The sequence below is a fragment of the Argiope bruennichi genome, chromosome 6, assembly GCF_947563725.1.
Source record: "Argiope bruennichi chromosome 6, qqArgBrue1.1, whole genome shotgun sequence".
NCBI classification, from domain to species: Eukaryota; Metazoa; Arthropoda; class Arachnida; order Araneae; family Araneidae; genus Argiope; species Argiope bruennichi.
Window position 1 is genome coordinate 99655692 of NC_079156.1, and position 25901 is coordinate 99681592.

Here is a 25901-nt window from a genome sequence, read left to right on the forward strand (position 1 = left end):
GAAAAATTAGGTAGTCATTATTAATGATGTGAAATTATTTCATATTTATTTATAGCTTACATGTATTTGTTTTAATCTTTGAATATTTTTGGTAATGGAAAATGCTAATTTGCATAAATCTGAAACATTTATTATTTCAGAATGTCTGCCAATTTGGCATAGCGAGGTATGAACTCATATATAGAAACACTGGAAACAAAAGTAAGATTTTAATAACGATAAGGTTAAGTGGATATTGGTTTATTTTATTAGATTGAGATCTTTTTAGAAGCAGATTTAACTGTGTTTTGCCTTTGTCCAAATTTCTACACTGCACTAGTTAAAAAAAGTTTGATCTGGTGAATTGAAGGGTGTGCCAGATTTGTGTTAACATCAGGTTTTTATCGCGGTTTGATCTCGGATCCATGTCTCTCTAGTCTTGAAGCTGAGATTTTCCCGCCAAATCTCGAAATTACAGCTAAAGTCTAGAGTGTTCCAATATATTCTATACTATAAAACTTTTCTATAAAACCAGAAAATCCGAGCCGGCGTCCTGGCATAAGGGTAGCGCGTCTTCCCAGTGATCTGGGTGTCCTGGGTTCGAGTCCTGGTTTGGGCATGGTTGTTCTTCCGTTGTTCTATCTGTGAGATGTGTGAATGTGCCCTCCTGTAAAAAGGGATTGTGCAAGCGATTGAGTAATGCGTGAGTAGCAAAGTCGTACTCTTGGCCATAGTTGGTGCTACTTAAAAAATACAAGAGACGCTCTCCCATCGGCTTAAATCGCTGTCTTCGTAACAGCGGGTTTGTCCAAGGCAAGTGCCAAAAAAAACAACAACAGAAAATCCGAAAACGAATAAGAAAATGAAACAATTATTTATAAATAACAAGAAATAAATTTAATTAAAATGTTCCGATATATTGTCTTTGTTGAAAAAAATCTTTTTCAACTATTTTTAATTGTAAATTTTGAAGAATTCAGTGAAAGAAAACGCAATGAAAATATCCAGGATCGAATCAAATAGCATAGGTTTCTAATCCCTGGTACCAAAATGACGTATCAAGTTCACGCATCGTATTACAAAATTTTTGATATTTAAGTTCGAAAATTAAAGTAACAATTTTTTTAAAGATAAAAAATTATTTGGATATATATTAATGAATCGCATGTATCCTTTCTATTTCTAAATGAATGGATTAATAATAAAGGCCCAAAATAAAATGAAGGATCTAATTAGAAGTTTAAAACAAATTCGCAGGTCAAAGGATTTTTAGGATCTAATGGGTAACTATAATCAGCTACTCCACCCGTCCGAAGGCACACGGAAAATTCTAAACGCCAGGATCACCAGGATCAATACTCGTGGGGAACCATGGATGAGTCCTAGGGGAAATCACCGGTCACGGTACAACCCTTCCTTCGGAAAGTACGTCCCGTCATCGATAGGACGTAACCGACTCCCACCATTTCTGTACTCACCCGGAAAGCGAGAACCAACCACCATACCGAAAGCCCTTCGCCCTCATTTCTGAGGTAGAATCAGTCCTAATGAATTGATATATTCCAAAGATCAGACTTCATTTCCTGTTCGGTAAATAAACTCTACTTTTATAAGGATTGTAAAAAGAACCATTTTTTGTCCATGATTTAAAATTTTAATCATGCAAAAGTTGCTGAAAAGTTTAACTTCTGCTGCTGATTCCATATGAGATAATTTAAAGTTCTCAGATAGTTTAATTGAGTCACGAATATTTCGTAAACATTTGCTTCTTCCAATTTTTTAAATATAAATAATGAAATATTAATATAATTGCAATCTAGACTAATACATATCATAAAATGTATAATGACTAAAACATGTTTCTTTTTCATAATATCAATCAGTAACATCTTGTTCTCGAGTTTTATTCTTTTTCTTAAATTATATTTGTAATCGAAATTCAAACTGGAAATTATTTTCGATTGCATAAAGTGCTGTTAAGTGGGAAATGTTTAACAGGGAAAAGTGATCGCATTAGCGATTTTTTTGAGAATTTTAAATTATCCGGAGCGCTGTTAAAATGTTAAAAAATCTTTTATTTTCTTAATTTTTATTTTTAACAAAGATGAATGTTTGAGTATTTCTATGTGTGTGTGTTGAAGCTATCAAACTTTGAACATATATTCTTTAGAGTGCGGGAATGTTTTTTAAATTTTAATTAATTAAATTAGCGAATTTCGGGATTTTTTTTTCTCTACTACTACCGAAAGTATTACAGAAAAAAAATTTGCTTGAAATTGTTTTAAAATTCAAGAAATTATCTTTTTAATTATATTAATTTTTTGGTATAATTTTTTTTCAATTTTTAATTAATTTTTTCTTTAATTTTGTAGGCATATTTTATAACAATATACTTTTTTGAGACTCAAATCTTTTTTTTATTACTGTTACTAATACTTCGCCTTGGGCTTTTTTCTCCATTGTTAATGATCACAACATGAAGATTCGGCTTATTTTTCCATTTTATATTGGTTTTATAGTTCAGCAACGGATTGTAAAACCCTCCGCGTTTTTGCGCATGCGTTAGGATGGGTTTAATTCTTCAAAATTAGGGTGAAAGGGAAGATGAAAGGAGATGTTTACATTTACATCATTAGTATGTAATAAGGAAAATCCAAGGTCAAAGAGAATACCGGAAATTCACTCATCGTTCCGCGTCTCTCTACCTTAATGAGATGGAATCGTCGAAATGTGGTCGTCTCAGAATCCGTTGACGAACTATATTATAAAATATAACTTCAATAAAATGTTGCAGTACTTACATTAAGGCTCAGCTTCAGAATTAAATAACAGAGGAACACTTTAAAGTATAGATATTATTACTTTTTCGTGTACGTAGTATAGAAAAAGTGTGGTAATCGTCAAAAACTCAACTCACGAACTCACGATTTTGACGAATTTCTAAATTTTAGACCTCGTAGAATTCCAAAAACACATTTTTGGAAATTGTTCGTCTATTTATGACAAAGATAAGTCAAAAACGCTTTGACTTAGACTGAAGAAATTTGGTACACGGACTTTATGACAAATTTGCAGATTTCTATCATTTTTTGAGCAAAAACCACTCTGTCTGTTCGGCTGTTCCAACATACGTTAACACGATAATTACAAAACGAAGTGAGCTAGATAGATGAAATTCGGTACACAGATTTAACATCTATAATGAAGACACTTGGCGAATTTTGAGTCAAATCTATGCACGGATTGACTGTCTGTTTGTCTGTACTTTCAGAAAATGTGAACTCGATCATTCAAAGTTTCAATGACTTAATTACATCAAATTTAGTATGTGATTCTTAACTAATAAATGTAGTTTTGTGCCAAATTTTGATTTCAATCGGTTGGAAAAAGCTTGTCTAAAGCAGAAATTAGATTTCCTGCTACTATTAACCGCACACCAGGTATTAATCGTCAAATAGCTTGCCAAAGATGACGTTGCAGATTCATTAAAAATGCTAAATTCCCTCCAAATGTTTATATTTCGTAACTATTGTACGCCAATGCTATGCAAAGCGTTCTTTGGGATAACACCTTGTTAGAGAGTATGCGGGAAAGTTTTTTTTGGGGGGGGGGTGAGAGCAACTCCTGCTGCATATACATTGCTCCTCTTTCTTGTGATATTAATTGATATATGATTATTGTAGGGGTCTCACTCCTTGCCCTGGCCTGTATATCTTGTTACTTTTTGTTAACTCTTTAAAGGGCCATTTTTTTCTAGTCATATTAAAATATTTTTAGGCTTGAAATTAGAATAAGAAAAGGGATTCATTTAGCTTATTAGATAAATTTAATTTGATTCATTAATTAATTTGGTTCATTAATAATTAAGTATCAAATCAAGACACATCATTTTGTCTGAGATGAAGGACTGAAGCATCTAAGTTTCTGACTTACTAAAAAAATTTGTCAGAACTTATGCCAACCTACATAATTTCATACAAAGATTGATAAATTTGGTGGGAAGCATACTTCCCACGGCCTTAGAAAGGGTTAAGGCTCAACTTCAGAATTAAATAACAGAGGAAAATTTTAAAGTATAGTCATTTTTACTTTTTCGTGTACGTAGTATAGAGAAAGTATGGTAATCGTCAAAAAAATTCGAACTCACGATTTTGACGAATTTCCCAAATTTTAGACCTTGTAGAATTCCAAAAACACATTTTTGGAAAATGTTCAGCTATCTGTGACAAGGATAAGTCAAAAACGCTTTGAGCTAGACTGAAGAAATTTGGTACACGGACTTTATGACAAAGTTGCATATTTCTATCATATTTTGAGCAAAAACCGTTCAGAGAAAGTATGTTTGTTCGGTTGTTCCAACATACGTTAACACGATAATTACAAAATGAAGTGAGCTAGATTGATGAAATTCGGCACTCATATTTAACATCTATAATGAAGACACTTGACGAATTTTGAGTCAAATCTACGCTTGGATTGACTGTCTGTTTGTCTGTACTTTCAGAAAATGTAAACTCGATAATTCAAAGTCTGAATGACTTAATTAAATCAAATTTGGTATGTGATTCTTAACTAATAAATGTAGTTTAATGTCAAATTTTGATTTCAATCGATTGGAAAAAACGCGTCTATAGCAGAAATTCGATTTCCTGCTACTATTAACCGCACACCAGATATTAATCGCCAAATAGCTTGCCAAAGATGAGGCTGCAGATTCATTAAAAATGCTAAATTCCCGCCAAATGTTTATATTTCGTAACTATTGTACTCCAATGATATGCAAAGCGTTCTTTGGGATAACACCTTTGTTCAAGAGCATGCTAGAACGGTTTTTTAGGGGGGGCAGAGCGCAATTCCTGCTGATTATGCATTGTTACTCTTTTTTTGTGATATTAATTGATATATGATTATTGTAGAGGACTCACACCCTGCCCTGGCCTGTATATCTTGTTAATCTTTGTTAACCCTTTAAGGGGCCATTTTTTCTAGTCATATTAAAATATTTTTAGGCTTGAAATTAGAATAAGAAAAGGGATTCATTTATCTTATTAGATAAATTTAATTTGATTAATTAATTAATTTGGTTAATTAATAATTAAGTAACAAATCAAAACACATCATTTTGTATAAGATAAAGAACTGAAGCATCTAAGTTTCTGACTTACTAAAAATATTTGTCAGAACTTATGCCAACCTACATAATTTCATACAAAGATTGATAAATTTGGTGGGAAGCATACTTCCCACGGCCCTAGAAAGGGTTAAAAGATATCAGAAGTCTCAAATACACATGCTTATTTCACGTGGTATTTACAGAAGCAAGCTATGAACAAGAATGAATATGTAATACATACAAATGAAAGTCAATATACGCAGCGCTACCTACTCCTTAGACACTGTAATTCGTAACAAAGATAGATATTGGTAGAAAATCGGAGAAATGCATAGCAAAGTGATCAGAAAAGTGTATGTCTTCTAAAATAATATAAATATACGTGTATCAAAATTTGGAGTTAAATTTATTTTATTTTACCAAGTTACAGAAAATATTTAACTCAAAATTTCAACAACTATTAATTAGGACTGGTCGCCAAAGGCTGCTAGGAGAGAATAATATTTCTTTGCTTGAGATACCAAATGCAAAAAACATTTATTTATAACTCTATATTACTTGCAACGATCCGAAACCGGTTTTGTATTTATTTAGATACGTTTATTCCTTCCTCTTATTAATTCTTCTGCTGCGCAAATCGCATACGTAGACTACGCAGCTGCAACAACATGACATTTTCATAACCTAGTCACCAAAACACCGTGTCCGATCGCCAACAAAACGCCTACTCAAAGCAAATCTACCCCCACATGTTTTATGAGGCCGATAAATCATCTTCATCTATGCCTGTGGGTGGAATCTGCCAATAGTTGGGAAAGGGAGGATGGTATGTAAAATGGAATGGAATGCGACACAAATTGGTTTGGAAGGGAAAGAAAAAAAAGTACGGATATTACGAATTGTTCATAGTGCAATCTGCCTGTCCTAAATAACACCTATTAATCAAATTGATTACAAAAGTGAAAGGGAAATTGAATAATTATTTGTAGACTGATGCAAGCAAAGCATAAGGGGGACGTTATTAATTGATAGATAAACACAGCTGTATCAAGTTTTGATGTAGGTTGGAAATTCTGTAGGTGAAAGTTGTATCATTCAATATGCAATTAAATGTTGAGGGAGGTATATCTCAACCAAGTTTCAAGGAAAAAAGTAAAACCTGCATCCTAATCAATGATTGTTATCATAAATGCATACATCTTAGATGTACAATCCGTTGATAAACGTATTATATAAAGTTAACCAGAAAAGGATCTGAATGATAAGGATCATAAGGGTGACTCAAATTCGTGATCACGTGAAACGCATATATTGTACCTTATCAATTGAAATTTTAAATCTTTTTTTTCCATCGTGCAGTTGCTGATGATAACATTAATAACAGTTATTTATTATTTGTGTTATTTGGAAACTTTTTTGCGATGTAATTCATTCAGTATTATAATGTTAGTCTCTACATTAGAAATATTTTTTTATTAATCTTTAAATTTTGTCTGATTTATTTGATATTACTTTCTGTTTACAATAAATTAAAGTTAGCAAAATAAATGGAAGCTAAATAATATTGACGTTTTTTAAAAAATTACAGTATTATCATTAATTTTGATTAAATTTTTATAACTTTATTTATTTTTAATAGCTTTGCAAGGTTGTCAATAAATATGTACAGTAGTATGTTACTTTCTAAAATACCCTTTACCTTATAAATAAATTAAAACTTACCTTTACAGATCTTTACTTCTAACAGAATAAAAATCTTTAAAACAGATATATCTTTACTTAAAAATTAATTTTCTTCTTATTCTCTTTGTATTTTATTCTTTAAAAAATCACAACATAGTAAATGTTTAAAACTAGTGTCGAATCTTCAGTATTTTACTTCCTAAAATAACCTTTACCTTATAAATAAATTAAATTTTGCCTTTATTAATTTTTACTTCAAACACAGTAAAAATTTATAAAGTATTTAGATGAATCTTTATTTAAAAGTTAGCTTTTCTTATTATTATCTTTGTATTTTATTCTTTGAACAATCACAACATATTAAAAATTTAAAACCTAATGACGAATTTTCATTGTTTGTATTCTCAATATCTAAGGATTGTTAAGTAATTACAAGACAAACTGACTTGATTTTTTATAAGATATCATCGTTTGGTTTTTTCAGTATAGCAGTCAAGAAATGAATAGAAATCATATCTTCTATTCCAAAAGACTGTATAAAACGTATACAAGTTATTGGGAAAAATTTCGGTTGATATATATATCTAAAGCAAAGTGCAATATCTAAAGCAAAGTGCAGTTTCATATTGCCGGCGTCCTGGCATAGGGGTAGCGCGTCTTTCCCGTGATCTGGGCGTCCTGGGTTCGAGTCCCGGTTTGGGCATGGTTGTTCTTCAGTTCTTCCATCTGTGAGATGTGTGAATGTGCCCTACTGTAAAAAGGGGTTGTGCAAGCGAATGACTGACGTGTGAGTAGCAAAGTCGTACTCTTGGCCCTAGTTGGCTCCACTATAAAAACAAGAGACACTTCTCCACCGGCTTAAATCGCTGTCTTGGTAACAGCGGGCTTGTCCATGGCAAGTACCATAAGAAACAACAACAGCTTCATATTAGGTGACATGCGCAGTTATGTTTATTTTGTGACGCTAGAATTGACTCTATCCAAGAAGATCAGCATTTCTACCTTCCCTCTCCTCCCAGAAATGCACAAAAATGATATTCAAAAAGAACGACCTGAAGAAATTTAGTCCAGATTTAGATATGGTTTGAAGTTTGAGAAGTTCATGCCAACAAATTCATAGTTAAAACTATTCAGAGGGAATGATCTGAACGATACTTTCTTGCTTACTCTCTAATAAAGGTCTTATAACTCACCTCACTCCCGCGCAAAATTATGGATCTTAGTAAAGCCGAGAATGTCTTTCTTAGTGTTGAAAAATAACGGTTACAAAATATAGATATTTGGCGTGGATCTGGTATTTTTACTGAATCTATCAAGCGAAGATGTGTTTTAAAGTCTTTTTGCTGATCGATTTAGTAAGGCCATGGATTTAGTTAGTCATAGAATGCTGACAGCATTCCATGAGATTTAAATTTTCAAACTGATCCAAATGTTTCAGAATGAATGGCATATAAATGGGATAGCAAATTCGATCATAATGCTAAAATATGGAGTTATTTTTTTAAAACATTGTTCAATATTATATACGTTACTGACTGATACATTCTCATAGTTTACAACTCCAATAAAGAATTTTAATTATAATTTTGGGCAATCTTTTAGAATTCTTATACGTCATTGTTTGTATATAGTAGAACAATAGTCCATGAGGCGTTTAATATTGAATTCTCAGGTTGACCTGTTGGTGTTTATTTGTTAATCATAATGTGAAAATATGAATGACTGTTTGATTCTAAAGAAAGAGGTATTAATTGCTTACTTGCTATCTTTTAAGTTTAATATTGTGGTAAAAACCATAGTTACAATAGTTATTTAAAATTCCTACTATAATACAAATTTCTAATTAGAATTATTTCGATTCATAGAACTATGGGTATGCACTTGCTGACAGACGCTCGTGATTTTCTTATGTCTGCTTGAAAGAGACACACACACAAAAAATATATATATCAAGAACCATTGTTACTGAAATAGGAGGATTCAAAACTTCGAGATTAATTAAATTAACAAGACTGAATTTTATAGTACTTATTTGTTTTATTCTTTTTTGTATAATACAAAGTAGAAGCGTAAGATAAAATGAGATTATTTTCATTGTCAACATGTGAGATATACCGAGAACGTGATGCATGTGAGAGCTAAATTTTTTTTTAATGTTTCCATGAGTTTTTTAGTAAGTATTTCCAATCAGCAGAAAAGATATTTCAAATAAAAAAATCTGTTTCATAATTTCATGTTGCAGCACCGAATAAAAAGGTTCAACCACGCTTTAATTTCATGCAATTTCGTGTAGTAAAATTTTAATATAAACTGAAAAAAAATACTGGATGCAAAAAAAAACAAGAAAAAGAAAGAGTTATAAATAATAAATTAAGGCAGAATAAATATAAAGCAAATTTGTACGGTAAAAACTAACAAATGAAAGAAAAAATAAATAAAGATAAGTGTAAAAAAACTTTGATTATGCTAATTTAAATAATGATGGCATTAAAAAAAAGTCAAATTTAAAGTATTTGTGCAAAAATACATTTTAACTATCTGCTTATCCTTTCTAAATTTTTACCATATTTATGAAAAATTTCTATAAATATAAATTTTAATTAAAAATTTTTAATATTAGTTCATGAACCGAAGAATAATGAGTTAATTCTCTCAAGCTAAATTTCATAATGTTTCATGAGCAATAATACCGTTCCGAAAGATATTTACAACATATTTTATGAAAATTTTTTTGTTGTTCTTTAACACATTCGCTGCCACTGACGCGCTGGAGCGTCGCAGATAATATATAATTGTACCAAGCCATCTATATTATTAGATGACACCTTCTCTGCTGCAGTTAAAAGATAGCAAAGAAGGGATCATCTAATTAGACAGAAGGCCCGGATATCAGGCTTGAACCGTGGCAGTGCACGTGTTAATGTAATAAATACATAAAGCTTCAAGACAAACATTTTATCTCATTTCTATATACACTAACGTTTATTGAACATACTGGTTCCATTTCCTTTCAGTCCAAAGTAGGAATCAAAGTAATAGTTATTCAATGTGCACATACTAAATAACACTTAAAGATTTGGCAAAAAATAAACATACATTGTGCATAAGATGAAAATTGTTAAATTAAAAAGGCAGCCCGCTGCCATTAAGTACCAATAAAATATTGCATTTTTCACAACAGAATTACTTAATAGTAATTAGGAAGTGTTTATTTTAACTTATTTATCTAACACTCGAATTAGGATGTGAGCGTGAAACCCTATACAAAGGTTCCAAATTCCCATTAAAAGTTCTCGACAACAAGGATAAATGAGCTGTCTTATTCCCAAGTCTCCAGCTGTGTTCGTAGAATATCAGAGAAGCTATTAAAGCACACAGTGTGAGAATAAGAATGAATCCCACACCAGCACTCATGCTTGCTGGAGACATGCAGATTCCATAAATTATTTCTTCCCTTCTACCTCTGAAAACAGCCGTGCTGTCTCTGGTGAAATTCAAGTCAAAAGCTAAATCAGACAATGCAATAGCTTGGAATTTCTGCTTGACACCGAACACTGGTTCTGAGGATCGCCTCTTGCGATTCAAAGCTCTAGGATTATGAGCAGATCTATCCTTGGACTCAGGCTTGTTCAGCTCATCGATATCTAAAGCTGGCCGCACAAAACCAGAAATGGGTGGACGAATAGCTCCAGAATTAGAAGAAAAATCTAGACTTTCGCTCATATGAGACCTCATTGCTGTTTGACCTTCTGTGACCTTTGCTGGTTTAGTGTGATCACTCAACGTTGCCATTTGTTGATCGGATGATTCTTCTTTGTTGTCATCAGTCATCTGAGTTGTAGCAATACCTTCATCATCAAGTTTCACAGTTTCAGAATTATCTGAATGAGGCCATTTTTCGCCAATTTTTATTGTTGAATTTAACTCATCTGAACTAACATGAGATCTAGGATCCATTTCGAACTGCAAATCATCTTCATCTCCATCCATTCTCCTGTCAGCGATGACACTCATCATCATCTGTTGTCTGTGAGTAAACTGAGGTATTGGATATGGATAATTTCTTTTATCAGTCTTCAAGTGCCTAGCGGTTGTTTTCTGTGGCCATCTGGCTGTTTGGTATGTAAATGGCAATAATGTAGGCATCGACATCATCATTTTCATCATCATCGGTCCAGTCATATTCATATTTGCTGGGGCAGGTGTATACTTTGGAATATAAACAGGAATTGGACTTGGTGGCTTGGGTACATCAGGTTGTACTGATTCTTTATATGTTGGTAAGGAATGTGGTTGGTGAGAATGAGATTTGAGTTTATAATTTAAGGAATGTACTTTTAAATCTTCTTTAGTTAATGGTTTCACCTGGTCAAAGGTCCATGGACCTGGTTCTGGTTTTGGTTCTTCAACTTTTTTTTGTTGTAAATGTTTGTGAATCAAACCTGGTGTATGCATTGGTCCTACTTCATCAAAGGTCCATGGTGCGGGTTCAGGTTTAGGTTCTTCAACAAGTACAATGTGATGTTTGTGATCGTCAAAGATTTCCTTTGATACGGCCAAACGACCAAGCTCTTCTTTGAAATGAGCAATGTGATGATCAGAAATATGAGGACGGACTATATCTTGTTTTGTCAATCCAGTAACTTCATCAGCCGACCATGCTGATGGCTCTGGCTGAGGAGCAGTCACAGGTAACTTTTGCTGCTTGATTTTGAATGGTGTTTGATGATTATTAGGAATGTTAACTCCTGGAAAAGGAGGAAATGCTTCATCTTTTGTTAATGCTTTTACTTCATCAGCAGACCATGCAGCAGGTTCTGGTTGAGGACCCCGAGGTAATTTTTCTGGTTCTTTCTTAAAAGGAATGTGATGATTATTAGGGATTTTCGATCCTGGGTGAGGATGGAGAACCTTCTCATTGGTTAGAATTTTTATTTCTTCGCCAGACCATACAGAAGGGTGTTGATGTCCCACAGGTAATATTTCCGGTTCTTTCTGAAAAGGAATATGATGATTATTGGGGATTTTTGATCCTGGATAAGGGTGGAGAACTTTCTCATTTATTAGAGTTTTTTCTCCGTCAGCAAACCAAGCTGTATTTCCTGGTTGTGGTACTGCTTGCAGGGATTCTTTCAGCGGTGGTATGAAATGTTTGAGATTTTGCTCATCTAATAATTTCACTTCTTCAGAATTCCAATGGGCGTCATGACCAATTATTCGATGATAATGTCCTATTGGTACAGGTTTCACATCTGAATGGCCGTGATGAATATGGCTATGTTCTTCTTCAGATATCTCATGAATGTTACTGGCGGAGTTCTTTATTTCGGATTTGGTTTGCTTATTCTTGTTTTCATCGTTTATTTGACCTCTTAAATTTGTTCCAATTTCAATGTGTTTTGTATGGGGTGTATCTTTATCATGTAATGCGGCTGAATTATTCTTGGAAAACGTTCGATGGGCTTTCTGCTCTGCCGACAGTAAAGTGTCCAAGGATATTTCAACGCCAGATTTCGATTGCTGTAAAATATGCGCTGGTATTTGAGTTAGATACTGAGGACGTCCTCGCTGATGTGAAGTCTCAGGTTTGTGAGCAGGAACTGTCTTTGCTGGGTGTGGTGGCTGTGGAAACTGTGGTTGTGGTTGTGGATGAGGAACGGATGGTTTTGACTTCGTTAATTCGATCAATTTTTGGTGTTTCTTCGATTCCAAAGTATGTAAGTTTTCTCTAAGATGAGGATGGTAATCTGTGAGCAGCCTGCCAACACAAGACTCAGGACAGCCATGTCTACAGACCTCGACAAGGCAGTGCACAAACACATCTAGATTATCAGGGAATTTGAAAGCAAAAAGATGAGAATAAGCGACAAGTGTTGCTTTCCCTCCAAAATCTCTAATTTTGGCGAAAGGAGTAAGCAATGACGGTCGAAGAACGCAACCACTTGGATCGGTGAGCTGGATTTCAGAACCAGATCCATCACTAGCTGTGCATTGTTTAACTCGCATATCAAACTCACGGCTGTTATCGTTAATAGCTATGACAAGTGTCAAAGGACTGCCAATCGGCACAATTCCTCCAACAGGTCGCGCCCACGGTCCTTTACCCTCTTGTACCTCCATCCAACAATCGATATCGTCACCTAAAATGAAAATAGCACAATATAAATTTTTAAATTTTCCTCTCTTTTCATAAAAATGTAATAACAGTTATTTTTAAAAATATTTTATTTTTTAAAGACCATATTTATGTATTTGTTATTATTCTATTCAAAATTTATCCAACCTAAATATAAAAATTTCTAGAGTTTTAAAATAGTATTGTAGTATAAATTATAAACTAAAACTTTAAATTATAACAGAACTTCTTATCTATAAATGGTAAAAAATTCTAATTAAATATATTACTTAATTTCAACTGATTTCAGTTGTGAAGTTTGTTTTATCTTTATTTTATATTTATATTGATTTACAAATGTATTTTGAAATTGAATTTTGATAGTCTGATTAAAAAAGAATCCTCACACAATGCTGATTTCATTTGCATCTATGAGCAAAAATTATCTCTTTATTTAATTGAATAACAATCCTACTATAAAAGATGACTATCACAAATATGGAATTCAACCTTGTCCAAGTACTAGGATTTGTATTTTTAAAAAATCATTATGCTTTTAATTTCATCTACTAAATTATGAATGTCAGTCGAAAAACTTCTTTTTTTTTTCGGGTTTAATCGGTGTTTGTATCTTTTACAACGATTAAAGAAAATATCATTCTACTGCTATGAATAAGAATATATTTTGTGATTTTTGCATGCATTCTCATTTTAAATGCGAATAACACGAATTTAAAATGGGGTAAGGAATAAAAAAAAATTGAAATCGGATTTGAAATTCTTTTTATTTTCTCTAATCCAAAATATCCTGATTTGTAAAATGAAAATTCATTAAATTTTTCATTTAATTACATAGTTAGGTTGTTAATCAATTAATTGCATGACTGTGGACGTTTATAAACTGGATGGTACAATGGTTGAAACTTATATCTATTCTCATTAAAAGAATTAAAAAAAACAATGGACAAAAAAACAGTGACAAAACAAGGAACAAAAACACACAAAAAATAAAGTAACCAGAGACAAAGTACCGCCACAAATGAAGAATAACATTAAAAAAGACTTTTCAGAAATTTGAATCCAAAAAAATTCAAGGCTAAGTCCATATATAGATGCAAAATATCCGGGAAGAGACTGAAAAAAAATATAAACATGAAAACATTTATATAAAAAAACACAATCTACCGTAAAAGGAACGATTTCTGAAAGTGTAACGAAGTTTCTAATGGAAAGGTCAGGCGATCTTTTAAGATCCACTTTTAATGAAGGCGGTTGCTTTGTTGAAGAAAACGACATTAGATGTTCCGGAGTTTTTTTCCTTTTTATAAAGCTCCAAAACAAAGACAATATCAACTTTCTGAGTTTTTATTCTGGTTGCAGCTATTTTCTATTTTGTGAGATTAATTTGAATGATTGTTAGGTTTTGTTTGATTATGACATCTCTTGTTCAAAACTAAATTTTATTTTAGGTACAATATTTGCTTGCAAAAATTCTTTTTATTTATGACCCGATATTCAAATACCTTTTTTTTTCTGACAAAATGTCGCAATTTCCTCAAAAATGGTATAATTTAAAGAAATTATTTGAAAATATGAATGTATACCATAAAAACAAAGGCAATATTTAAAATTGAATGATTTTTGTTCCTTATTTTTGGATATTTTATACGAAATCACAATAACCTCGGACTATTTTACGAATCTCATTTCTCTATTCACGATATCACGAAGTATTGACGATTCAACTTACCTTGAAAATTCAATTCAACAACCTCAATATCCGATATCGCAAGATTTTGTTTTGAAGATTCTTTATTGAAGGATTCTAACCATTCACATCTGAGTCGCTTCGCTTCGTCCCAAGCTTCCAGAATGTCCTCTCCGTACTGTATGATGATTGTATTTTCGTGAAATTGGCCGCTTAAATCTTCAACAGTTCCACAACTGTCATATCTATAGAAGAAAAAATGGAGAGTATTTTAAAAAAGGTAAAAGTAAAGTAGGCATTAAAGATTAAAAAGTGGATATTTTATGGTACAAAAGACACTTGGAAATTTCTGGTAAGAGTACAAAGGATGTGGAGGAAGGGTTAAATCAACTTAATTATATTACATTATAACGTATATTTTTGAATTTTTTTTATCTGTGGTTTTGACTTAACTTGAATTCTTGTTGTATTCTATGTAATGATATTTAAGGTACTAAATTCCACCAAAATTCCTTTTAATGTACAAAAAAAATTTTAAAAAAAATGAAACTTTAGCATTTGGAAAGAAAGGGAAAATAAACATTAATATTTTCATTTTTTTTTAATTGCTGATTTAAATTATTCCTATTGGAAGATCCAATAATTTGGCAGTTGTCTATATCATATTAGAATCCATAAAAAATCAATCATAAAAATTTCGAAATCTTTTCTTTAAAATGATAAATATGGCTTCAAAAGTGCTACTTTAATGTTTCCCCATGTTTTAGTTTAACAAGACCTAATGAAATGTTTCTGTATCAAGCTATGTCGTGGCGCCATCTTTATGTCATATCAGTAAATAAAGTTTTGTCATTTGAAAGTTTCCCTCCCCCACTTCAAAAAAATGGAAAATCATTTACTGATGAAAATGAATGTTTATGTAAATTTTTATCGCGTTAAATTATGGTTTCATTCAAAAATACAAATAAACAGTATCTTGAAAATTCTTCAAAAAAATTGGTTTAAAGAAGTCTAAGATTTCTCTTCTTTCAAATTAAATATATTCAATTTTTTTTGAGATTTTATTTAAAACTTTAGGAAATATCTGCTATTTTAAGTATAATTATTCAAGCAATAATAAATTTGAAATAATTTTATATTGTTTAATCATTTATTTCCTTGAATCTACGCTTTACACGCTCGTGATCGAGCTATTAATTTATAAAAAGAAGACTATTTTGTTTTAAATTTTTTTTAATAAAAGAAGTCCATTCTAAGCTGAAGAAAAAAAAATACTTCAAATTAAGAAAAGTATAATATTGTGAGTCATTATATGCACTACTGAGAAAATTACTAATTTTGCTTTTTGATACAGTGCATCAGTTTTTTTATTTGTCATATTTTGTAAAATATCTGTTTGTGTCTTAAAATCAAATTTTGAAACTTTAACTACCATTGCTTTATATGATTTTATATAATTTCAATAACCTTTCCCAGGAAGAATGAAAATTCCTAGAGGCGATCGTTTCTGGGTCTAAAATAATGAAATTTAAAGCTTCATAAAGAGGTTAATCTTGGTTGCAAAACACTTGGATTTTTTTGTTAAAAATGTTAGTGTGTAGCATTTACAATGTAACACACTAATATTAGTAAATTTTTAAAAGATATGTGAATATTTATTGTGAACTTTTTTGTTTAAATGTGTAATGTTTGTGTATAATGTCAGTTCAAGGATATTTTATTAAATAAAGCTTTAAAAAAAACCAAATTAAATATATGCATACTGTTATAAATCTGTGGTATTACTTTTCTGCTTAGTTAGTTTCATATTAAGAAAGAGAGTTTTATTAATAATTTTATGGATGTTGAATGTTTGCCAGTTTAATAAATTCCGTCTTTATTTATATAAATTTAAATAAGTAATTTGGAAAACTTTATCGAAAGAAAAAAGTTATGATTTAGTATTAACCATGATTAAATTCTTTTTCACTATCCGAGTTCATCACATTCAACTAGAATAATAGATGTTCTATTGCACGGTTGAAGAACTTACAATTCACTTCCTTAAGTATTATAAAATACACGAGAACTCAACTCTCTGCTGCCATCTAGTAACAGAAATATAAACTTTTAAAATCATTCCAATTATCGTATCCATTTTAATTATATGAACTCATAAAAATTAATTATTTAAAAAATGCAAGTAAACTCTTAGAGAATTTTTTTTCTAAATATTAATTTGTCAATCATTATACGTGAAAACATAAAAAAAAATAATATTATTAAATACTACAAATAACCTTTAATTAAATTTTTAATAACCTTTTTTTCAAATAACCTTTAATTGATTGCTGGCCAGAACCGGCCATTTGAAGGGGAGGGAGGCTTTAGAAGGACACCCCATGACCATCAAGAATAAAACAGCCCCCTTTTCTTTCTTTCAGTTTTTAAAACAAAAATTATATTAAAAAATGGTTTTTTTTAAGGATGATCGTGAAAGTTTATAACACAAATTCTAGTATGGTGAATGGATATAAGATAATGCTATTGCGAGAGGATGCGACAAAACACAAACACCAGTCTTGTACTCTACTGACTCTTTCGATGAAAATCGGTAAACTTCTATGGAATTTTTTTCTCGCATTTGGAGTAGCCCTGCTGAATTACTATGACCGCGGCTGGAAAGAAAATTTTTGAGAGACTTATCGTTGAAAAAAATGGCAGCAGACTGTCATCCACTGTTCGATAGCTTTAAATTCTACATATTCTTAACATCAATCAATCTATAACTATAAAAAAATATCATTCTTAAATGTATGAGAAGCATTTTGTGCACTTGGCAACTGTGTAACAGATGCGATTTTCTTTAACAAAATGTTTTCAAAAAACAATTCCACTTACCGATTTACATTTTTTTCAAATATTTATTACATTGAAATATTTTTTTCTCAGATTCTTTCTAGACGATTTTTTATAACAAAGAACCCATAATTAAAACAATTTCTAAGACAGATGAAATATCATCGAATTAAAAATATCTAGTTAAATAAACAGATTCAGAAAAGAGAAGTACGAAGCTGAGCTACAGCTGTGCTGCTCATTCGCAAGTCTTTTTGATATGATTCATATTAATTCTACTCAAAACATTCAACAAGAGCAAAAAAAAAATTGGAAGTCATCTTGCCATTTGTCGAAAATGGGCGTAGTAGAGGAAATTTCAGCTTGCACTTCATCGGTGTTAATTTAATTTTTTTCCCCTAAATAACTCTGGAAATTTTGATAGTACCGTTAAAATTCTGGTACCAAAATTTTCAAAAAATATGGGACTCTAACATATTTGTTTTTCAAGAAATCTCAAAATTTGACATTTAAAAGTCCTGAGATACTTTAAACTTTTCTAATTATGATATTACACACACAAATACTTCAAAAGCTTCATGTCCTATTCTGCAAAAGTCATCCAACCTGAAGACATGTATATTTAAATAAATAAATTTTTAACCAAGTTGTTTTAAAATTTATTTTAAATCCTGTTGTTTTTATATTTGAAAAAGATTATAGGACTTCTTTACTCTTTTTTTTTTATTTTGTATCTGGGCTTCTTTATAAGGAGGGCCGTTTCCCAATGAATTTAAAAATGAATATAATTTTAGAATGATAAAAAATATTTATTAGTTACTGATTTTTAATATAATCTTTTTACTAGAATGATATGAAATCCCTATCTGACGTAGGCATTTTATTTCCCCATTTCTTTTAACTCCAAAACAATTCAACGTTCAGTGCAGTAAAAATTTTCTATGTAATTATAAGGGAAGAGAGTAGATTTAAGAATTAACTATTTAAATGCGCGATAAGTAAAAAATTATGCTAAAAACTACATATATGTGAGGTTTATATTTTCATTCGAAAGATTATTGAAATCAGATGAAAAAAAAATAGCTTCCATTATTTAGGCTATTTTGGCAATAGATCATGTGCTTACTTAGATAAAGTTTTATTGAAATAAAAATAAATTTTTAACTAAAATTTTTCTTCTAACTTTATTTTAAAAAAAATAAATCTTAAATATTGCTGAAAGCAGTTCGAATACTACCTGAAGATTAAAAAAAATATTCCTGATAATAGCACTGCATGTAAGATTTCCTTTTCACAGTAATTAAAACGCTTTTTTTTTTCAAAAAAATTATAACTTTATTTTTGAGAAGACTAAATGCCATTGATTATGGGATTTTTCAAGACGATTCACGGAATTCGATTTCCTGAATCATCTTGAAAGCCGCAAAAATTTTGTAATTCTACCTGATTTGGAATGATGCATCCTTCGCCCCTTCTCTAGGACCAACATGTGTGCACCGTTCATGATGGGAATTAGAATGAGAGAAGACAACTCCATAAAAGGGTTCTTCGAAGGACATGTGAACTGTCATGTGATCTTTACTGCACACCACATCCAGGCGACTCACATGGGACTTAGGCGCCCTCTCTTCCACAAAATTATCGTGAAGGTGTTGTTCCTGGAAATAAAAATGAAAGAATACAGAAACTGGTAGCATGTGTTAAAGAATCGAGACACTTTTGAAAAAAATTATTTTTCTTAATTCAGCTATACATCAGTGTCAAGTAAAGTTAAAACATAGGAGCAACTAAACATGCATCATTACTCTTGGTTGATTATGATTAGATAGCATATGATTCTACTTTATTTAAGAAAACAGAGTGTTTCAAAAGTCCTGAGCGAATTTAAAAGAAGATACTAAGCAAAAGAATAACTATAAAAGAAAATAATTTATGCAGTGAGAATGGAAAGAAAACCGGATTTTTTTCATGAAATTAAAATTTATTTCTTATATAATTTAAAATTTAAACTACTTAATGCTTCTGTAGCTATTGGTGAGATGCGCTCTTAAATGATATGTGAAGTCAAAAAAAAACATATAAAAATATTCAGTATATCATCCTCCGCTTAGGAATACAATTGTCAGGCACTCATGCATTTCTCACATTGTAAAGAACCAGTTCTAATGGTATGACAGAACAAGCGAAAGGAAAATTTTGCTTGATAAGTTGTGAAAAAGTGTAGGTCGTCACTTAACAGCTCAGCTCTAGAATGGAGAATGGCAAATTGAACATTAATAATAGTTACTCTACTTAGTATCTTATCCTATATAAAGCACTATTTTGTCAATTATAAAAACGTCTGATGGCTTAAATTGTAACTTACATAACTAATAAACTCTGATTTCATAACAAAAAATGTCGATTTATAACCATTGTTTCTGCTTAAATGACTTACTTCTATCTTCAGACATATGGACTTTTAAATTCTCTTCGTACTTTTGTATCCCCTGTAATTTATATGTAAAAAAAAGCCTGATTCCTATTCTTTAAGCAATAATGATAGTACAGTGAAAATTCACATCTGAATGAATCACATAAATGTTTAATTTCATGAAGACATTGTTATTTATAATGACACTTGCCATGGACAAGCTCGCTGACTAAGTCAGCGATTTTAAGCCAAGGGAGCGTCTCTTGTTTTAGTAGCGCCAACTAGGGCCAAGAGTGCGTCTTAAATACTCACGCATCACATTAGTTTGCACAACCCCCTTTTACAGGGGGGGGGGCACATTCACACATCTCACAGATAGAACAGATGAAGAACAACCATGCACGAACCGGGACTCAGATCACGGGGAAGACGCGCTACCCCTATGCCAGGACGCCGGCAGAAATACGTATAATTTCATTTAATGATGATGCAGCAAATATCACGCTATTTTGATATTTAGTATGGATTTTAGTAGTCATTGACCAAAATTTGCAATTCTACCCACCTGATTGTGCCAGTGTTTTCCTGCTGTTACCAATCCCGAAGTCATTGCGAGAAGTAGAAGAATCATCTCCTGGCTAAAGACTGAAAAAATAAAAAAGAAGATACATTAAATCAGTTTGGTTGACTGTGACAATTTTATTTCATAATGAAAGCATAGAAATCAAATGATCAGGCCTTACATTCTAATTGTTTTGGATTATTAAAAATATTTATTTGCTCAATAGTCGGTTTCAGAAAATTAAAATTAATTCTAAGTTTTCTAATGCATTTAAGTTTTCCGATAAAAAAAAACGTGGTACAGTTGCAACCCACACAGAGTAGAAAAATAAATGAATCTATTTCCGGTAATTCAGTCACATGATCTTATGAGTTTATGCGGGTGATAAAAAAGATTAATTGTTTCGAGAAAAAAGCAATGAGATTTAAATAATAGTCAATTAAATTTGTTTAAGGATTGATCATATTGTTAATAGTTTATTCAATACATAACATTAAAAAAAAAAGAGGCAAACAAAAACAGCTGATTGTATAAAAATTGAAAAAAAAATGTTCGCAAGGTTTGTTTGTTCATATTTGTCTCTTTTTATTACAGACATGGATCACATAGAGCATTCCTGGCAGTTTGCCAGCTTAAATCTTCTTTCTTTGTTGAGTCTAGCATAAAAACTTCTGAGAGCAGAAATCTGACATCTAACTCATATGAGGATGACACACACACTAGCTTGCACAACCTCTTTTTACAGGGGGGCTCTTTCACACACCTCACAGATAGAACACAAGGGGAAGAACAAATATACCCCCGAACCAGGACTCTAACCCAGGGATCCCAGATGACGGAGAAAATTCGCTCCACCCCTAGGCCAGGTCTTATAGATACTGCAGCATTAATTAGATAATCAATTAACTTATAATTATAGCCTGAAGATTTTATTTCAAGTCATAATTCACATTGTATTTGACAATGCATTTAAAACGCATTATTATTTATACAATATTTCAACGGCCTAGTATAATAAGACGCAAAATAAAAATCAATAATCGAATTTCATCTTTACAAACAGAAAGTAGGTCAACTTGAATGAAAATATTTTTTCAAAAATACAATTTTATATTTTATGACTTAACATTTCTTTTAAAATTTTGTTCATGTACTTTTTATTTATTTATTTATTTAACTTGGCTTATCACTTATTTAGAACTTTATAAACATTGAATTGAAAGCTTATTCTCCTAAGCTTCTAAAACAATGATTTCAGACATTTTCAACACTGAAGCAGTGATTTGGTGAATTGATATAGCCGCTATTCAGCATATAAATATATATATTGCTAAATATACATATTTGCTTGTATTATTATTTTTTTTTTGAAAAATTCTTGAGTAAATCTTTTGAAATAAATTTAATTTAAATGGATAAATTAAAACACATACTCTATTTGTGTTGTCTTCTTTTCCCCAACTTTTGTTAAATATTTTTATTTAACTTGATTTAATTCATATTTGCAAAGAAGGAATTTTATATTCAATTTTTTATCACTTCCTGATGCGCTAGAATTCTGACATTCTCTGTATACTTACATATTTCAAATGATTTTAATGCATAATTTTAATATTATATTTTCAGAAATTTAATTACCAGTCGATCACAATCTAAATTAAATTTTAGTTCCATGCTTTTCAGCGCCATCTTGTAGCGGGTTTAAGAAACAATAAAGATTAAAATGCTGAAAATAAAATAAGAGAATTTTTTATTATTTATTACACCATTGAAAAAAAATGTTTTTATTTAATTTATTTAATAAGTATAGCTAATATATTTTTAAATAAACATAGATAAAAATCAGATCACGATATAGCTATTCGATTAGATAAATGTATTAAACCATATGTATAGTGATAAAATGAACACTAGTTAAGCGATTTGCTCAAAGGAAGAATTGAAAGTCTTTTTTCCAGATTCATTTTCTTGTAACTTGAAAGCGGTAACGTGCAAAAATGAAGCATTAGTGATTTTCGTGAAAGCATTTCGTGATTCGCATGAGTACTCAATAAACTTTCAATTTGCAGCATTGCAAGATATTTTTAATGCCATATTCAAATTAGCTTTGAGCTTTCTCTTTCGTGTGAATCCTGTGAGTCGAGCCTTAAGTCACGTAACAAATTAAACAGAGAATACGTATTTTTCTTTTCTCGTATTCCAAATACACAAAAGGGAAGGTAAGATTTGAAGAGTTTAAATAAGGAGAATTTACTCGCCAAGCATATCAAAATCATGCCAACTGACCAAAAACTCGCCAAGCATATCAAAATCATGCCAACTGACCCCAAACTCGCCAAGCATATCAAAATCATGCCAACTGACCAAAAACTCGCCAAGCATATCAAAATCATGCCAACTGACTACAAACTCGCCAAGCATATCAAAATCATGCCAACTGACCAAAAACTGACCAAACATTTGTCATTTGAAATGTGTCCGGATTGCCACATTTAGTGAAAAATCGTTAAAAACATTTGGATTTTGATGATCGCACCATATTTTAAAACCAGTCAGAAAAAACACCATAATCATCAAAATATGCTCACATTTTTATGAATTTCCAAGTTGTAGATTCCCTGAATCAAAAAAATAAAATTTTGAAATTATATCTTTTTGTCTGAGAATATGATTAAATATGAATGAGCTAAAGAGTGAAATCCGTCTTTGCTCAAAAGTCATTAATGTGTATCAAATTTTGAATAAAACAAATGAGCAGGAAATTTGTTTGACCTGTGTACATGTGATCTGTGTTATTCGTGTGATGTGATTAAGGTAACTCAAACTCATAACAAGCTATATGGATGAAATCAGGTAAGTGACTTTATCATTAGAAATGTTGATCAACCTCAAATTTTAGTCTAAATCCGTTCAAAAGTTGATTGTTTGTTCACTTGTACACTTGTGAAAGAGAGGAGAAAAACAATCTATATACATTCTTTTCAATTGTTCCAATTTTACTTAGTTCATATTAAACGAAACCATTTGAATTTATCTTTTTTGAACTCGTGAAATCCTATAATGCAATTAACCTTTTTAGTGCCATTTTACAGTACATCATCTTAAAGGGTGTCCCAAAATTAACTCAGGATTTGAATTTGCCACCATTTGTACAGTACATTGTTGGCAACCCTATTAAAAAAACCATTTGACAGATGATAGTTTAGATTAGTAAAAATAGAGCGTTATACGACAGAACAACAAGCTAACGTAAGATTTGAATTAAATTTTTAAAAAAAACAGTATTTTTTCCCCTTAAATTGTTCGATTTTTATTGAATTGTAAAGTACACAGGATAGGGTTATGTATGGAATAATACATAGGGCAAATGTCTTCCATGGCTTTGCTGGAACATACACACTCTTTTGTCGAAATTTTCCAAGACCATTTTGCATAAATATGGCGGAATTTCGTTGATACAGCATTGAATTTCCTCCTTAAATGCACGCGTGCTTGTTGGCATAGGCATGTGACTTCAAATAACCCCATAAAAAGAAATCCAATGGTGCTATATCACATGATCTAGATTGCTAATTCTCGAATTTTCAAACTGAAAACTGCGATTTTCATTATTTTTTGAAATTTTGTTTACCAATGAAAACACGTTATTCCACGCTCAATTCTTATTAACTCTGAACTATCAATTATAAAATGTTTTTTAATAGGGTTGCCAACACTTTACTGCACGAATGGTGGAAAATTCAAATCTTGAGTTAATTTTGGGATACTCTTTATATGTTTTTTTTCTAAATTTTTAAAGAAATGCTTATTATCCATATTACAAAAACTATTAACTTAAACATCATTTCTTAAATACTCTCTCGCAATGAAATTGGGAGCCATCAAATCAAATTAGTAAGAAGTGTCTTGGCTTCTATTTATTATTTTATTATGAATCATTTATGCTACCTTTTTTGTTTTCTTGAATCAAAAATTTTTATGAACAAATTGATGGCCAACATGATACCTGTGATTCTTTCATTTTTTGACGTGTGACATAATTCGCACAGGGGTACATTAGGTATAGGTATTCGCATTAATAGGTACATTTAATGAACAATTGAAATTGAGTCTATTGAGGCATACTGCGAAATGAGTTTATCCACTGCTTTTATAACATTTACACATATATAAAGTGTCTCAAAAAGTCCTTTAAAGTATTTTAAGAATATAGAAAACGCTATTTTTTTTCAATAAAATCTTGTGATTCGAAACTAAAACGGAGAACTGTAAGAAGCCCCTTTGCTTGAAAAGGATGCATTGGATGCAGTTAGTGTACTGTCTGTTTACATACATAATAACGGAAACATATAACGCATAATAACAGAAACAATAACAATGCCTGCAACAAATCGTTGGTGCAATTAAAATAAGGGTTCAAAGGACTTGCCGTCCAAAGTAACACCTGCTTTGTATTGTGTTTTGTACGTCTTTATTCTTGTGTTATGTACTTTATCTGGTACATCATTTTATTTTATTCTATTTTATCCCCTGATAAAGAGCCCCTTCTCCTCATTTGAATTTATGATCTCATGTTTTGTTTTAAAAATGACGTATTTTTTACTCCCGAATTACGTTCAAATTTTGTCTCAATCCATTCCTTTTGAATTAACCGCATGTTTTCACTTGCAAGAAAGCAGAAAAAATTTAAGTTCGAAATTTTACGATGTATTCCCTAATACTAATTAATATTTTATCTTGTTTTGAGATCATTTAATTAATATTTACTATTCGGGTCATATTGTTCTAAAATATAAGCATTCTTGTATCTTCATATTAATAGTTGCAAAATACTAAGATATAATACGTCAAAGCTAAGACCTTAAAAGAAAATACCATAAAAAATTTAATTTCTATAAAATTTAAAAAAAAATACAAAGTATAGCCTATTATAATCATAATAGATAACACAATAACATAAATTAAAAAAAAAAAAACAAGATGGAAAAAGTTTTCCTTAAAGAACATTCTGCCCATTATATTTTTAAAATGCTCTGAATGTATATTCAGTTAATAAGTATTTAACTAAGATCAGTTATAGGCATGGCGCCTTAAACTTAACAAAACGATAAGATTATAACCACGTTATAAAGATAAATTAATTAAAATCCCTTTATTAAAATGCCTATTAAATGCCTTTATTAAAATACCTTTATTACCTATTTACCAAATAACTGATTTTTCAATGCAATCTATAGACTAAAAATTTTCCTATGAGAACATTTGATATCGAAAAATAGTGTGAGAATTCCAACGTCACACTTGGTGAGAAACAGGTGGCCTAAAATGATAACACTTCGTTCAGTAGTAATTTAATCACAAATTTTTTTTCAAAATTTGTATTTGCTCTATAGAATTCTTTATAGAATATTATTTCGAAAGCCAGCAGAAGTATTTCTCTCTCAAAATACAAATGTTTCCATATTACGGCGAGTTCGGTTTTAGCTTCTT

The 25901-nt window shown here is 31.0% G+C and overlaps 1 protein-coding gene across 2 annotated transcripts in view; it reads right to left on the reverse strand.

Annotated features, from left to right (window-relative positions):
* Positions 1 to 9765: 9765 nt before the first annotated feature.
* Positions 9766 to 25901, reverse strand: part of LOC129972294 (uncharacterized) — a 29579-nt gene continuing 13443 nt past the window's right edge. For both annotated transcript variants that reach the window (XM_056086380.1, XM_056086379.1), the window contains exons 2-5: positions 20415 to 20494; positions 18880 to 19094; positions 14641 to 14843; positions 9766 to 12915 (exon numbers count right to left, since the gene is read on the reverse strand). In XM_056086380.1, the coding sequence (XP_055942355.1) occupies positions 9998 to 12915; positions 14641 to 14843; positions 18880 to 19094; positions 20415 to 20480 (3402 nt within the window). In that variant the 5' untranslated portion in view covers positions 20481 to 20494 and the 3' untranslated portion in view covers positions 9766 to 9997. The remainder of the gene's footprint in view (positions 12916 to 14640; positions 14844 to 18879; positions 19095 to 20414; positions 20495 to 25901) is intronic.